The sequence below is a fragment of the Austrofundulus limnaeus genome, unplaced genomic scaffold (genome assembly GCF_001266775.1).
Source record: "Austrofundulus limnaeus strain Quisiro unplaced genomic scaffold, Austrofundulus_limnaeus-1.0 Scaffold39, whole genome shotgun sequence".
Classification (NCBI taxonomy): Eukaryota; Metazoa; Chordata; class Actinopteri; order Cyprinodontiformes; family Rivulidae; genus Austrofundulus; species Austrofundulus limnaeus.
The window spans coordinates 94,300-111,402 of record NW_013952441.1 but is presented as its reverse complement, the minus strand read 5'-3'; the positions used below and the strand labels follow the sequence as shown (position 1 = coordinate 111,402).

Here is a 17,103-nt window from a genome sequence, read left to right as displayed (position 1 = left end):
TCATTAGCACCTCTAGTAATATATTTACTGAGAAAAATGGTGACGTGTTCAATACTTCTTTTACCTGCTGTATCTAACCCAGTGTTTCCTATTTTTACTCTGTTTCCTTCAAACTGGAAGTTTTTTAGTTTTTTTTTTTAAATTATTTTTTGGTTTTGTTTTGTTTATGGAGATGACATATTTTACATGTCTCCTCATGTAAGCCTGAACCTTCAGGTTCTGAACACAGTAATAAACTTACTATTGTAACGGGTTTCTTCCTAGTGTCAGATCAGATCTGAACCCAAGTGAACACCTAACAAAGATTTTAAACCGATTTGACATGTATAGGGGTTTTGGGTATATTCTAAAATGGATAATTTATTTAAATATGCAAATTATCTTACCTCGAGGCACCACGCTCTTAATTTGATCAAAAACTAACCCAGGAAAGAGACGAAAACCTGTAACTTTATTGTAATCAGTCTCACAATAAATGTACCCAAAATCGTTTGATGAGTCCTTGTCCTTATCAGAACCAATAATACTTTATCAAGACACAAAAGTGACATTAACTTATGTTGGCACGTTCTCCACGGGCCATTTACTTACAGATTAAATGTATTTACAACTATGGTGAGTAAGAAGTGATGACATGTTGAACTAGGTAAAACTGACAGGGTTTGCAATTACAAGTGAATAAACAAGCAAACAAACAAATAAAATAAACACTGAGAGGTGAGTTTGAGGCTTGGAATGAGGTGAGGTGAGTTTTGCTTTTAGCTGGTTTTCAACTAAGGGGGTCCTAGTTAAATTAGGGAGAAAAATCATTTAGTTTATCAAATCTCATACAAAGATAAGAATCAAATTACGTCTGAGCACCTGTTTGTCACCAGGACAAATGTTCACTTTTACCCTTTTGTTCTGCTGATTTCGGTACCAGAAGTAGTCGTCGGCTGACCGAAGGATCTTAGGTGATGTTCCCCAAAGAACTGCTTCAGCCTGTCGGACACTGAGGGTGTCTGTTCAGCTGCTGGCCATTCAGTCAGAAAGGTGGGTGGTGAGCTGGTGACAACGGGATCCGGTCCTCCCAAGCAGCTGCAAGACTTATTAATTTGATTTCAACTTTGTAGAGAAAAACAAACTAAAAACGACGCATGAATTACAATTAGCTTATTTAACTTCTATAAAATCAAACTCAGATGTTGAGTCGATATTAAACGTTGGCTGTTCCTTCAACCCAGCGGGAGATGCAGAAGGACCACCATCCTGCCCAGCCCATGGGGAGGGACTGGCAGGAAGGGCCTCTGGAAAGCTGTTTCTGGCTTCTGATGAAAAACTCTCTTTCTCTGTCTTCTTCTTCGTCTTCTGCTAAGAGATTGGGAGTGCGCTAAGCTTTTTAAAACCTCTGTTATGGGCGGAGTCAAGATTTTACTTGGCCAATAAAAATGTTACACCTTATACAGGAAAAGTTTTTTTAACAAATCAAATCTGTTTTGGAGGGAAAACTTCACTTCAGGACAAAGAAAAAGGGAATGTTTTAGTTTAATTATCTTGCATCAAATTAAAAGGGAGAGGCATCTGCTTGCCTCAGTAAAATAAGAGTGTCACACTTAATTATTAAAGATTCAAGTCCAAAAGTTTCTAAGGATTAAATCATGGAATAAAACACAAATCTTCTTCAGGAAAACATTTCATCAAAACAACACCACAATACACAGCTATTGAATAGTTAACTAAGCAAAACTTAGTAGATCCTTTATGGTCTTTTTAGTTTCCTGTAAGAAAAATGGATTCGATGACATTCTTTGCAATAAGACAGAAAACATTAGATACACAGATTCCTTTATCTTTTCTCCTTTTTTCACATTTAATGAAGAATGTAGGTCCTTTGTTGTCAGTCACTGAAGAGTCTGGTTAAAGACATTTATGATCCCTTTGAAGAGGAGCGAACAGACAGTCCTGTGCTTATGGGGGATGGAAGCAACAGAACTTGTGGGGTTCGGAACAGGGATGTGGCARTTCTTATCTATTAACAGTAAGGCGTCAGGACGTCTGGTGGGGGTTTGTGTAAGAGATGTTAATTCGAGCCACAAAGGAAGTTCCATGCAAAAGTCTTTAGAAATAGTCTTTAAAGTGGGGATTTTCTTCCTCTTTGAGCCGTTGTCATAGGAACAAGTGAAATCTAATCAGAAATGATTATTTATATGCAGGAAAATGCTACACAGGACTTGAGGAAAACTCTTTTTTGGCATAATCATGTTTACTCCAGAGTRGAGGGAGTTATTTATTTAAATAAAATGTCCTTCGGAGGCTTCGACAGCAAGCAAGAGGTTCAAAATATCACATACTGTTGGTTCTTTTTGGTCACAGATCTGTTCGGAAACATAAATGTCAGTTTTAGTTTTCTTTATCAAGCATTAAAGCATTTGCAGCAAGTGCTGCAGATCCACTGTGAAAATTGCAGTCATTGAGTAGTTTTGTAGAAAAGGCTAACCTTGTGAGTTGCTGTCTTGAATGGGGCTTTTTTTTTATTGTATATGTTTTGTTATAAAACTCTGAATGTAAACGCTGGCACAAATAGATGAAATAAAATAAACATGTACATAACCATGACTAAATGAAATAAAGCTTCTATTTTTCTAAAAACCAAAGCTAAAGCAGAATAAAAATGAGAAATTCATGAAAACTGTGAAAAAAAGTCACTTTCCTCTCTTTTAGTTGGATCATTTATATGTACATGTTGGTAATACAAACTATAAGGTAACTTAGATTTAAAATTGACATTTTAAATAATTACTGCAATGTGAAATTTTACACAAAAGATAGTTTTTAGCAGTTTGGGACAAAGCTATAATCCATAAAAAAGAAAGCCGCAACTGCAAACTGAACTTAGAACCAAAACACTCAAAATCCTTTCTCTTCATGAATGAAGAGGGGAAAACTCTCAAGTATGCTCCAGTCTAATTACATCTGGCAAGTGTGATCAATAATTCAGTGTTCTGTGTTAATCCACTGCAATATTATTTTCTAAACATGATGTCCCAGTGGCTTTCAAACCCCAAAACACATTACGGCAAAGGCTGGTTCACCAAAGATCCGGTGCCTCGGCACAGAGCAATGTTGTATATGCTGTTAAGTGCCAGGAGGACTGCGACCAGTTGTACATCGGGGAAACAAAGCAACCACTGTTCAAAAGAATGTCCCAACACAGACGAGCTACATCTAATGGCCAGAACTCTGCAGTTTTCACTCATTTACAGGCCAGCGGTCACTCTTTCAGAGATGAGGATGTTCTCATTCTTGATAGAGAGGAACGTTGGTTTGAGAGAGGAGTAAAAGAAGCCATTTTTGTAAAGAAAGACCATCCATCATTAAACAGAGGTGGAGGCCTCCGTTTTCAGTTGTCCCCCTCCTACAGTGCTGCTATTGCCAGTATCACTCCACCCCGTTAACAATAGGTGTTAATTAGGTGTCAACGATAGCCATGTGATGTGAATATCAGTCACATGGAGGCGGGACTTAAAAGCCTGAATTTTGCCTGAAACTCTCAGACTGAAGAAGTCTCTTGGAGGAGAGACGAAACGTTTCATTAGAGAAGAACCCGTCCAGAAGACCTATACWATTTTTTTCTTTTTTACTGCAATATTAGGTTTTGTCATCTCAACAGATGGAAAAATATAACAAACAGAAAAGCATCACAGAAGGGTTTGGAAACACAAATGGTTCTTCACTCTGCAGTTTTATTTTTTCCTTTTTTTATTTTTTTCAAATGGCAACAAAAACTTGACTTTTTACAATAAAACCCAAAACTATAGAATCAACAATTTGCTAAAAAAAAGAAGAAAAGAAAAGAAAGAAGTACTTCAGTCTTTCAGTTCTTTGAAGAGGATATTCAAGTCTCAGCAGGCACTTTTATTTTTTTTCTGTCTACAGAAACTCAGCTCTGAAAAGCAAAAACCTTCAAACATTCATTCTTGCCGTTTCCCTCCTTGATGCTATGCGATCAGAGGTATATGGAAGTCTGTGCTGTCGAAGAGAAGCGGCCTGGTGACAGGAGTGGGAACTCTGTCGGCTTTGTGAAGGAGCTTAAACAGTCCTGTTCCAATATTCATGGGAATCCCCATAATGATGCATTCAGACACCCCTGAAACAGGAATAAAGACAAGTTAGCTCTTAAAAAAGTTATAAAGAGGAAAAGTTACTGTCCTGGAAAAGATGAAGCTGAAGTTTACCGCAGACAGAGTCCTTTTGTCCAAAGTAGGCAGCATCAAAGAGGTGGTCGGCTGTTTTCTCAAAAGAAGCCAGCATGAGGACACTTTCCTTCATTTTGGCCAAACCAAATCTGGTGATTCCAAGGATCTCTCCCTTTAAGGACAGGTATTATTAAATTAAATACCACAATAGAACACAGGAATATAGTGAGTTTATAGACCAAAGCTTGTACCTTGTAGGACATGAGATCTGCGAGGAGCATGACGTGACGCCGGTCGATGCTCATGCCGTGGTTGACCATGGTGTACTGAATCTCATTAATGATGGTGGATCTGGCAGCTTCAATACCCAAAGTCTTCTCAACCTGGATTATATTACACCAACACGTGTGATCAAATTATTTCCTATCCAGCTGGGGACTGCATTTGTAAAATAATCACTCTCTTCAAGTGTATCAAGCCACCAGTTGATATTTGATTGTTTATAAACACCCAGTAGGGGGCTGGATTTGAAAACACAAGATTCTTTATAGCAAATAAAATACTTAATTGGCTGCCAAACTTCACAAACACGGCTAAATATTCAGCACAGCGGTGACAATAAAGCCCCTGCGGGCCATTATTTTCTGTAAATCACGGACAAAAAGCACGGGTCATGAACAACCTTTGGGTTGCCAGAGCAAAGAGAAACATGAGCTCAGTGAATGGATTGGTCCTGATGAAGCAGAAAACACCACTGAGCTCATTTGGTTTAAACCTGTAACCTGATATGGATTTAAATGTGGTCTTTCCGTAAGTTTATATGTTTGAACATGTTTTTTTTTTATTAAATTACTGAAAAAAGTAAACAAAGAGTTGTGACTCATACCTCATACGTGTTGTTAGAAGTGGTGCGACTCCCATTGACGCCGTGCGTTGCCATGACGGCTCTCATGTTGTCGCCCTCCACCAAGAGTTTGTACTTGTTCTTTCCACTCTGTTCGTCAATGTGAATGACGGCCCGTGCGACCTCGGGGATTCCCTGGACCACCACCTTCCAGGTGCGAAATAAAAAGAGTTAAATGTAAAAAAAAAAAGAACACACACTGGTGGGGAATCTTTGTGTAAATTGTGATTTCAGCTTAAAAGCAAACAAACGCCACTTCCTGTCTTTAGAAGGCAAGCTGCACCATTTTCAAAAATCTGTAGCTTTGAGCATCAATAACAACCAGTTAGTTAATTTAGTAAAGAATTAACCAGTGGTGGGTACAGTTATGCTAATCCACTAGTAGCAGAACTAGCTTCTGTTTGTGCAGGTTTAGCTTTTTTGAGTACATTGGACTGATTAGTTTCTGCCAAATTAGGCTCCACTAATTTTAAGTCCACTAAAAATTCGTAAGTGTTAAACTTCTATTTTTATGCTATTTATCCAAATTAAATAAAAACTATGCCCTCATTACAAGCAGTGTCAGGCATGTAGCAACTTGAGCAGCTAAACTTCAAACTAAGAGCATCAAAAAACTAAAATAAAATTTTAAATAACGAATACAAAATTTGATTGCATATATAAAAATGGTAGAGAAATTATTCTTCAAAACAGTATTTATAAAAATACAAACTCGATAAAAGAATGTTGTTTTTCTGAAAGGGGTAAACTGGAAGACGTTAGACAGAGCTATAACTCTGGTTTGGATTGGCTGATTTGCCACAGATGATCTCGCCCACCTTTAAATTAAACCAATAGAAAACAAACAACAGGTTTGTGTTGGTCCCACCAGTCTTCAACTGGAAGGTGATGATGTATGACGCAGACTGACAGTCGTCTTAGCTGTTAGCGTTAGCTTTTACTCATTTTTTTATCTGTTTTGTGGATTAGCGTTAGCAAAGCTAAGATTTTTGTTAGTGGATTCGTGGTTAGTGAACCTAACTTTCTGGTTGGCTCTGCCCACCACTGCAATTGCCTTAATTATAAGACAGACAAAATATTTTTTTAACCATTTTCACAGGAGAAATAGATTTCTTTATCGTCACTAGATCTTTACCTTGGGAAGTTCTTCTTTTAATGACTGCAGCACATAGTACATGGAGCTTTTGCTGTTCTCTTGTGGAGACACACAGACCACTGCCTCACCGTGCACGGCGATGTTGGCGGGCTTCACCCGGAGTTTAGACATGCATATAGAGTAGCGCACCGTTTCTGCATTCACCTGATATGTGTTGGGGGGGGGGAACATGTTTTACATTTTCAATAACAAAAACATAAAAACTTTAGATTTAAAAAAAGCCATACCTCTAAACGCAGCAGCCTAATTCTCTCCAGAGACAATTTCACAAGGATGAAGCAGTCGTCTGGAAGAAAAACTTCTTCAATGTACTCTGAAATCTGTTGAGGACAGACAGAAAACTTGACATTATTACTGAAATAGCTCATGTCTCACATGGTTCCTCTTTTTGAAATCACTGACGCCTGTCAGCTATTTTCCCCAACGTAATAGCTTTCACTTATTGAATAAAGTAGGAATACCTCTCCAAGTAGGGTTTTTTCAATCCTTCCCTTGACCAGCCTGGCGAAGTCGGCATCGTCTTCAACGTCCAAATGAGCCGTGATTATAGGGGTGCTGAGCGGAAAGCAGAGGGCTCTCAGATTATTCAAAACAAATTAGAGACGTGTTCAACACTGTGACAGACAGACTTTAATGTGGTCCAGCAAAGCTCATTCTGCTAAATGCACTAATTCAGTTTCTAAGGCATGGACTTGGGAAAATAAGAAACATTAAGTAAAAAGTTGCGTAGGCACTTTAGAGCTGCGATGTCTGGCARCAAACGTCGAACACAAAAACTGCTTTTATTTGTTCAATACAAGGTCATCTTTGAGCCCTTTCGCAGCGGTGAATCACAGCAAATTCCCCGAGACGTCGTGACAAAGACAGGAGTCATCTTTTCTCTTCTAATCAAAAGACATCATAATACATTTTCTCTGTCATGGGAGACCTTATGTTCTTGGAGGCGTTGATGATTTCCTTGATGCGAGGGACTCCCAGAGTGATATTCATTGATGCCACACCAGCGAAGTGGAAAGTTTTCAGCGTCATTTGAGTACCAGGCTCTCCGATGCTCTGAGCGCACAGGGCCCCTACGGCCGAGCCCGGCTCCATCTGGGCTCTAAGACAGAAAAACATTAAAAAAATTACAAAAAATTGAATAAAACAACAGCCAATGAATAAAAATATGCCTCAGTTCAGATTAGCTATGCAACATTTGTGATGAGTTCTGTGGAAAATAAAACTGGACATGAAATCATACCTCATGTACTTGTCTCTGCAGGTTTCAAGAAACTTCTCCAGCTGAGTTGGAGTAATGCGGTCCAGTTGATAAAGAACTATTGGCTGCAAAACCAAGCCATAAAAAATGTCTCAGTTTAGATTTGTACTCTAGCTAGAATTGATGATTAGTAGGGCTGGGTATCACGGCCAATTCTCTAACTTGATTTGATTTATATTCATAAGGTTCTGAATCGATTAATCACAATTCAATTCGATCTGCTCTGAAATAATGAAAATGGTTCAACTGTGTTGCAAAATACAATATCACTTTATTTTTTCTCTTCACCATAAACAACAGGTTTTAAGCACAAACTTGTTAATTATACGATTTTATCTTAAAAGAAAATGATCACAAGTTTAAAAAGTTTTAAATTAAAAAGGAATTGCAGGTGACAGTGTTGTTGGATGCATTCATTTTTGAGAAATTAATATTTTTGATGAATAAGAACTGATGGAATAAGGTTGTAGGAGAAAAGTTGGACTAATGTAAGTACACTTCTGCCCACTCCTTTTGAGTGTCCGAAAATTGTTTATTTCTAATGTTTCTGTTACCTTCTGTTTTGTTCAATAAAACTTCTGATTAACACAAAAAAGAAATAATGACACAACTACAATATTTCATTACTGTGGATTTCATTAAGACGTTTCTTAAAGTTTAAAAACAATAATATTGGTAACAAAACTAAACGATTTTGTGAGAATGTCATCTTTTACACATTAATACATGTCAGGGAGAACAGTTTCAGTCAAATGTTTACATACTGTTTTGGTTTGAGTCGGCTGGTAATGTTAGTGATTCCTTGGTTTCTTTTGTTTTGCCCCAGACAACTTGTCAGAAGCTAACAATAGCACTGAACGTCAACCAGATGTAAACATACGGCAAGCCAGGAGTGACACAAAATATAGAAAAACGCACGCATAAGATGACGTGGGGAAAAATCCATCTCATGCCCTGTGAATCAATTTGCCCAAATTTAAATGAAATCGATCCAAGATTGATTAAATTAATTGTTTTTAACCCAGCCCTAATGATTGGCACACAAATACGTTTCCTACCTCAGTAGTGCCGTTATCATTGATGCCGTATTTGTCTCTGGTCTTCTTGATTCTTTCGGACATGGTCGTTATGAACTTCTTTATCTCCTGAAAGGTGATGGAAGAGATTAAACGTCACCAACTTATTCTAAACTCTCATTACTATTTATACTATAAAACGGTTTTACAACATGACAAAGTTCCATGCAGTTGTTAGACATTGCAAACATAAAATAAAAATATAATATGCATTAAATACACACTGTAAAAAATGAAATGTTGGATTTACTTAACCATGTTACCTGGTTCCACTTAACTGAGTTGAGTAAATTCAAAGCAATATACCAGTTTTTTAGCCAAAGAACATGAGTATGTTGCTTTGAATGTACTCAACTCAGTTAAGTGGAACCAGGTAACATTACATGGTTAAGTAAATCCAACATTTCATTTTTAGAGTGCAGCTAGAGGTTTGTGTCGTTGGGGGGCAGGGGGAGTTGAGGTGGAGGGGTTTTAAAATGCAAATCCAGTCCAAAGTTTTGCTGCCACACCATTCTGGATTTAGTTCAACAACAATCCAGCATGCTTGGTCACTGTACCTCCAGGTACTTCTCTGAGCCAGTCCCTGTTAAATCCTTCACAAGAGGAGGGAAAGGTTCAAATATATTACATACCTATTAACAGCATGACAATATTTTTTGTGCTTAAAAAACAGCGTCAGATACTTGAGATTACTTCAAATACAAATACTTTTAATTACAAGCTGCCTGGCAATAACTACATGTAAGGCCTGAACCACAGGAAGTGAAGACATTCTCTCTGCATAAACAACTAGATTATAATTAGTTCCCAGAAAACATATTTTTACAATAAACAGAAGTGCATAGTGAAACGTTTCAAGTGCAGCACTACTAATATCCAACCACCTTGATTTATTTCATACAAGTTTAGAGTGGCTTCAACTAAAGAGAAAGCAAAAAAAAAAAAAAAAGAAGAGAAAACTTCATAAGCCAAGGATCAAACAAAACAACCAGATAAAGAACTGCATCATCAAAAACAAACTAGAATGTTGAAAGAGTCGTGTGTCACAGAGTTCTTCCACCATGAAAGACTTCTTATTGAACAGATACCAGAAGTGTCAGCGGTCGGATCTCATTAGGTCTGTGTCACAGTTTGGGGGTTCTAACAGGACCAGACACCTTTGTCTTTGAATCAATCAGCGAGAGTCCAGCTGCTGCAGTCAGTCAGTGATGGGAGAGAGACTTTGTTCTTTTCATTGGATTTCTTTCTTCTTTTTTGTACTTGATGGCTAGTTAACGTCCTCCCATGTTATAGTGTCAAAACACTTTGTCGCTGCTCCGAGTAAAGACAATACAATCTGCCTTTRTCTAAGAAAAACATTACCTGAACTCTTTGATTTCTCTGTAATAAAATATTTTACATTTAGTTTGGAAGGTGGAGAGAAATACAGTGGGGAGAACAAGTATTTGATACACTGTTGATTTTTCAGGTTTTCCCACTTGCAAAGCTTGTAGATGACTGTAATTTTTATCATAGGTACTCTTCAACTGTGAGTGATGGAATCTAAAACAAAAATCCAAAAAAATACAATGTATGATTTTTAAATAATTAATTTCCATTTTATTGTGTGAAATAAGTATTTGATCATCTATCAACCAGTAAGAATTTTGGCTCTCACAGACATGTTAGTTCTTCTTCAAGAAGCCCTCCTGTTCTCCACTCATKACCTGTATTAACTGCACCTGTTTGAACTCGTTACCTGTATAAAAGACACCTGTCCACACACTCAATCAATCAGACTCCAGCATCTCCACAATGCCCAAGACCAGAGAGCTGTGTAAGGACATCAGGGATAAAATTGTAGACCTGCACAAGGCTGGGATGGGCTACAGGACAATAGACAAGCAGCTTGGTGAGAAGGCAACAACAGTTGGTGCAATTATTAGAAAATGGAAGAAATACAAAATAACGGAAAATCTCCCTCGGTCTGGGGCGCCATGCAAGATCTCACCTCGTGGAGCATCATTGATCTTGAGGAAGGTGAGGAATGAGCCCAGAACTACACGGCAGGACCTGGTCAATGACCTGAATAGAGCTGGGACCACAGTCTCAAAGAAAACAATCAGTAACACTCTACGCCATCAAGGATTAAAATCCTGCAGTGCACGCAAGGTGCCCTTCCTCAAGCCAACGCATGTCAAAGCCCGTCTGATGTTTGCAAATGACCATCTGAATGATAAAGAGGAGGAATGGGAGAAGGTCATGTGGTCTGATGAGACAAAAATATAACTTTTTGGTTTAAACTCCACTCGTCATGTTTGGAGGAAGAAGAATGATGAGTACAACCCCAAGAACACCATCCCAACYGTGAAGCATGGCGGTGGAAACATCATTCTTTGGGGATGCGTTTCTGCAAAGGGGACAGGACGACTGCACCATATTGTGGGAAGGATGGGTGGGGCCATGTATCGTGAGATTTTGGCCAACAACCTCCTTCCCTCAGTAAGAGCACTGAAGATGGGTCGTGGCTGGGTCTTCCAGCATGATAACGACCCAAAACACACAGCCAGGGCAACTAAAGAGTGGCTCCGTAGGAAACATCTTAAGGTCCTGGAGTGGCCTAGCCAGTCTCCAGACCTGAATCCAATAGAAAATCTTTGGAGGGAGCTTAAAGTCCATGTGGCCCAGCGACAGCCCCGAAACCTGAAGGCTCTGGAGGAGATCTGTATGGAGGAGTGGGCCAAAATCCCTGCTGCAGTGTGTGCAAACCTGGTCAAGAACTACAGGAAACGTCTGATCTCTGTAACTGCAAACAAAGGTTTCTGTACCAAATATTAAGTTTCATTTTTCTGGTGTATCAAATACTTATTTCACACAATAAAATGGAAATTAATTATTTAATAATCATACATTGTATTTTTCTGGATTTTTGTTTTAGATTCCATCACTCACAGTTGAAGAGTACCTATGACAAAAATTACAGTCTTCTACATGCTTTTCAAGTGGAAAAACCTGAAAAATCAACAGTGTATCAAATACTTGTTCTCCCCACTGTAACTGCTTTTGACAGATTGGAAAATTGCTTTCAATACCTGTAAAAAGCTGTCTCCACAGCACAAGAAGTCCTCTCTTTTCATGATCTTATCTGCTGTGAGGACGAGCTCGTTCTGACTGAGGGCAGGCTCGCTCTGACTCGGATAGACAGCCTGGGTGGGGCACAAACAGAAAATATCTATTGATCATATTCAGTTTAGTCAGCATAACAGTGTGCTGTTGAAAACAACGAYGACTTGAGTTACATACAATAATAATCTATTAAATATTAAATAAAACAGATTATTTCTTTACAAATGCAATGTGTCATTTATACAAATGTCTTATCAAAGTGCAGGAACACAACACAAATTTCCTTTTATTAAAAGCTTCTGTGATCATTTCCCACAGGACAGGATGACAAGTACTGACAGCTTAGAAAACACAGGTCATTTTATTTCTCATTAGTCAAAAGTTTTGATTCGTGTGTGTTTTAAATGCATACATTTGCTCTTTATTAACAATCACAACTTTTAATTGATTTTATTGAGGTATTTATATATTTATACAAAAACATAATTTTAATGCAGCCTTCATAATGTTTTCTTTAGTTACACTGAGCTGATGCTACACACAAAAAAATCCTTACATTTCCATTAAAGCACTTCACTAAACAGAAACAGGACTTGTTTCTATTTCTTATCATTTCAGCTTATTTCTAAGTCAGTTTTTTAGTATTTATATTCTGACTAAGTTCCAAGAGAGCTTCTTATAAAAACCAATTTTACTCTGCAATGACTTAATGACTTTCTAATTACAGAAAACCACCTCATTAATTTTTATAATTCAGTTTTTTTTATTGCAAGTAGCACAGTCTTAGCATATACAGTCAAATGAAAAGGTTTGGGCACCCTTGTTAATTTTCCTGATTTACCTTTATAAATTATTGATTGGAGTAAAAAAAAACAGTTAAATATATCAAATAGGGGACACAAACACAGTGACATTTGAGAAGTGAAATGAAGTTTATATGATTTACAGAAAGTGTGCGATTAACTGTTTAAACTAAATTAGGCAGGTGCATAGATTTGGGCACCGTTTTCCTTTTTATTGATTTCAAAACCTTTAGAACTAATTATTGGAACTTAAATTTGGTTTGGTAAGTTCAGTGACCCTTGACCTCCATACACATACCAATTATGAGAAAGGGTATTTAAGGGAGGCTATTGTAGGTTTTTTCCCTCTTTGCATCTTCTCTGAAGWGTGGTAGCATGGGAGTCTCAAAAGAACTTTCAAATGAGCTGAAAACAAAGATTGTTCACCGTCGTGGTTTAGGGGAAGGATACAGAAAGCTATCTCAGAGATTTCAGCTTTMAGTCTCCACTGTGAGAAACATTGTGAGAAAATGGAGGACCACAGGCACAGTTCAAGTGAAGGCTCCAAGTGGCAGACCAAGAAAAATGTGAGGTGAAGGATGTTGAGCAGTCAGAATCAAACCACAGACCAGCACCTAAGACCTACAACATCATCTTGCTGCTGATGGAGTCACTGTGCATCRTTCAACTATTCAGCACACTTTACACAAGGAGATGCTGTATGGGAGAGTGATGCAGAGGAAGCCTTTTCTCCGCCCACATCACAAACAGAGCTGCCTGAGGTATGCTAAAGCACATTTGGACAAGCCAGCTTCATTTTGGAATAAGGTGCTGTGGACTGRTGAAACTAAAATAGAGTTATTTGGGCAGAACAAGGGCCGTTATGCATGGAGGAAAAAGAACACAGCACTCCAAGAAAAACACCTTCTACCTACAGTAAAGTGTGGTGGTGGTTCCATCATGCTGTGGGGCTGTGTGGCCAGTACAGGGACTGGGAATCTTGTTAAAGTTGAGGGATGCATGGATTCCAACTRATATCAGCAGATTCTGGAGACCAATGTCCAGGAATCAGTGACAAAGCTGAAGCTGCTGAAGCCGGGGCTGCATCTTCCAACAAGACAACCACCATAAACACTGCTCAAAATCTACTAAGACATTCATGCAGAGGAACAAACGTTCTGGAATGGCCAWCTCAGTCCCCAGACCTGAATATTATTGAAAATCTGTGGTGTCACTTAAAGAAAGCTGCCCATTCTCAGAAAACATCAAACCTGAATGAAATAGAGATGTTTTGTAAAGAAGTGTGGTCTAAAATACCTTCAGCCACAATCCAGATTCTCATTAGAAGCTATAGGAAGTGTTTAGAGGCTGTTATTTCTATGAAAGGAGGATCTACTAAATATTGAGATAAGGTTTTTTTTATGGTGCCCAAATTTATGCACCTGCCTAATTTTATCTAAATAATTATTGCACACTTCCTGTAAATCATATAAACTTCATTTCACTTCTCAAATATCACTGTTTGTCCCCTATATGATATATTTAACTGATTTTTTATCCAAATAATCAATGATTTATAAAGGTAAATCAGGAAAATTAACAAGGGTGCCCAAACTTTTTCACATGACTGTAAAATGTGCTTTATTCAGCAAGTTCATTAAATACAAATATAGAGATATTGATATACAGTATAAAGAGAAAAATAGGTCAGGATAATGACTAGGGTGGAGAAAGGAAATAGCAACATGGTTCTTGTGGCTTTGTAGAGAGACATAATGAAGGACTGTGGATGGAATATGTACTTGTGAAAAGACAGGGAAGAGTCTGTGTGTAAAAACAAAAAAACTTCCACAGGGCACAGATCAACAAGTTGACAGAACTCACCCTTATGTTGTCCAGGACTCTCTTAAACTCCAGCGGCTCATCCTTTCCTTCCATTGCAGCGGGGTCCAGACCATCGCCGCCATAAATAAACTGGATGATGTCACCGGTGGAGCTGCGAACCGTCAAGTCGTACTGCGAGCACAAATCTTCCAGCGACTTCACCAGACGCCTCTGTCCAGACATCAACAGGAAGACAAAACCGTTCAACTTAAAACAGAAGTTAGGCTCACTTATTTATGTGACTGAGCTACATTGTTTTTGCTTTTTAATTTGTTTGTGCAGAAGCTTCAAATTAAGGAGAAAAAAATGCAGCCATGAAAACGAGAGGTCATTTTCTTTTGAATAATTTATTATATGAAGAATGAATACAAAAAAAGGAAGGTTCATTCTGAATATTCAAATATTTATGAATGTCTGATTAAAGACGTTCCCTGGCATAAACTGGTCAAACCCGGTAGCCTGGTCTTTTATTTTAGATCAGGATATTCAACTAAATTGGTTCTGGGGTCACAGTTAATGCAGGCTAACAGCACAGGGGCCGAACATCCAGCAATTAAAGTTATTATGTAAATAAACCAAAATTACAAAGATCTATTACCTTTGAAATAGTTCTTTTTGCTGCATTTAATCATGAATACAACATACAAAACCCTATGTAATAAAAGTAGTGAGAAAAAAAAACAATATTAAAAACAAAAACAACATATTAGGCCTCATATTTAACACAAAAATTATTTTGACATCTCTGACTTGCCAAATCTTTTATTTTCACTCTCAGTTTTATCTTCAACTACTCATAGTTTTAACTGTCTTGGATGTTCACAGAAATGGGTTTTTACCAGCTTTTAGCCATGTTTGATGTTTCTGTAGATACCACACATGTCTATGTTTAACTAAAATAACTTAGAGTAATTAAAGTAGAAAACTGGGGATTTGAGCTTAAGAGATGAATGAACCAAGTAGCGGGTCGAACTTTGGTCCCTCGAAGGCCAGTTGTGGCCGCCAGTTGAAAAGCCTGTTTTAGATTTTTTGTTCCAAATTTGTTATAATTTTCAATAAGAAAAACAGAAAAAAAAAAAACAAGATGTTTTCATTTATTTATCGGACATCTGAGTGAAAACTAAACTACGGAGCGGGACTGGTGAAATCTAATGGCATTACCTGCATGTATCCAGTCTCTGCAGTTTTCACTGCAGTATCCACCAGACCCTCTCGCCCAGCCATGGTGTGAAAGAAGAACTCTGTGGGTGTCAGACCAGAATAGAAGCTGTCGGCCACAAAGCCTTTAGCAGCAGGCAGCTTGGGGGAAAAAAATAAATAAATCATTATCCAGTCATCAAGCAAGCTCTTAAGTATTCTGGAAATGTCAACAACAYTATTATCCTCTGTCCATCTTTGTTTCATTTATTATTCTTTTCCACATAATCATTTAACAAAAGACAAGAATGAGCACAAACACAAAGACGATTGTGATCATTTTTATATATTATGCAGATTATCACTGTCTGAGCATACTGACGACTGAAAATGAGCACTTCTGAGCTCAGTTTGAGACTGGAATCTGATGCACTGTGGTTCCAATCAAGCAATTACTGACTGTGYCTTTAACAAGTTCCTCCCATTTACATAAAGCTGGTGAAGTCTCAACAAACAAGTTCAGATGTGGGACTAGATTCAGAACTAAACAAGTAATTCAGTAAAATGAATGATGTGTCTTACTTTTGAGTGTTTTTCAAAGTGAGGCAAGGAGCGGTTCTCAAAACCATCAGGGACTCGAGAGCCACTTATGGCCTGCTGGCCCACACAGGCGATCATCTGCGAGATGTTAATGAAGGATCCTGAATGCAGKAAGTGGACACAATGTATGAGCAACAAAATAATGTAATAAAAGAAACAGCATAAAGGCTTTCCTATTTTCTATGCATCTAGGGAAAAGGAGCAAAGATTTGATCAGGTTTTAAATAAAAATGTTGAAATTATCTTTTTTGTGGGCTTTTTTTAATAGCAACATGCTGCAGAAAGCTGTCATTGAAACAGAGAAAAACCAAAATCACAAGGATGGGAATTTTTTCAAGTAAAAACAAGGAAAATACTTTTCATTAGGGCTGGACAATAAATCAATAACAATATATATTTTGATAAGACATACAATCAATATCAAAAGGAAAAACAGAAAGAATGCTGATAATTTCACTAAACTCTGATCCAGAACCGCTCAGCATTTTGGGRGATGTAGGCAAAGGAAAGGCTTAAACCGCTTGACCTCTCATGACCCAGCTAAGCAAGGTTGGTGGCATCAACTAACTCCCTCAGTCGTTTGGTAAGCTGCAACAATCTGCTGAATAATGGGACAACAGCAACAATTTTCTCTGGAGCTGTTGCTCCAGAGAAAATTGTGGATAAAAGAGGAGAGGTCACCAGTTTGGCAGTATTAATCAGCCTTTTAACTCCTGGTCTTTACTYCAAATAGGTAAAACAAACAAAAAATAATAATCAATATTTATCATTATCGCYTGATATGAAACAATTAAACTGTGAAACATTTTTCAACAATATTGCTCAGTCCAAAGATACGTTGTTTTTCTTAAATAGGGCTGTGTATTGGCAAGAATTTGGCAATACGATACATATCATGACAGACGGGTCACGATACGATACATCCCGATATATTGCGATACTGTAAGCAAGGTGATATATTGCAATATATTGTGATTGTTTTGTACAAATATTCTATTAAATAAAATCTTCTTACTGGGGAAAAAA

At 37.8% G+C, this 17,103-nt stretch overlaps 1 protein-coding gene across 1 annotated transcript in view; it reads right to left on the bottom strand.

The window, feature by feature from the left end:
• Positions 1-3,857: 3,857 nt before the first annotated feature.
• polr3a (polymerase (RNA) III (DNA directed) polypeptide A) overlaps positions 3,858-17,103 on the bottom strand; it is a gene marked incomplete at its 5' end in the record, with an annotated part of 24,913 nt that continues 11,667 nt past the window's right edge. Inside the window, 15 exon segments of the mRNA XM_014006970.1 lie at positions 3,858-4,126; positions 4,215-4,347; positions 4,427-4,558; positions 5,062-5,226; positions 6,215-6,379; positions 6,463-6,555; positions 6,697-6,790; positions 7,164-7,334; positions 7,476-7,558; positions 8,552-8,638; positions 9,127-9,162; positions 11,641-11,754; positions 14,341-14,511; positions 15,502-15,639; positions 16,060-16,178. Of these exon segments, the coding sequence (XP_013862424.1) occupies positions 3,978-4,126; positions 4,215-4,347; positions 4,427-4,558; positions 5,062-5,226; positions 6,215-6,379; positions 6,463-6,555; positions 6,697-6,790; positions 7,164-7,334; positions 7,476-7,558; positions 8,552-8,638; positions 9,127-9,162; positions 11,641-11,754; positions 14,341-14,511; positions 15,502-15,639; positions 16,060-16,178 (1,850 nt within the window).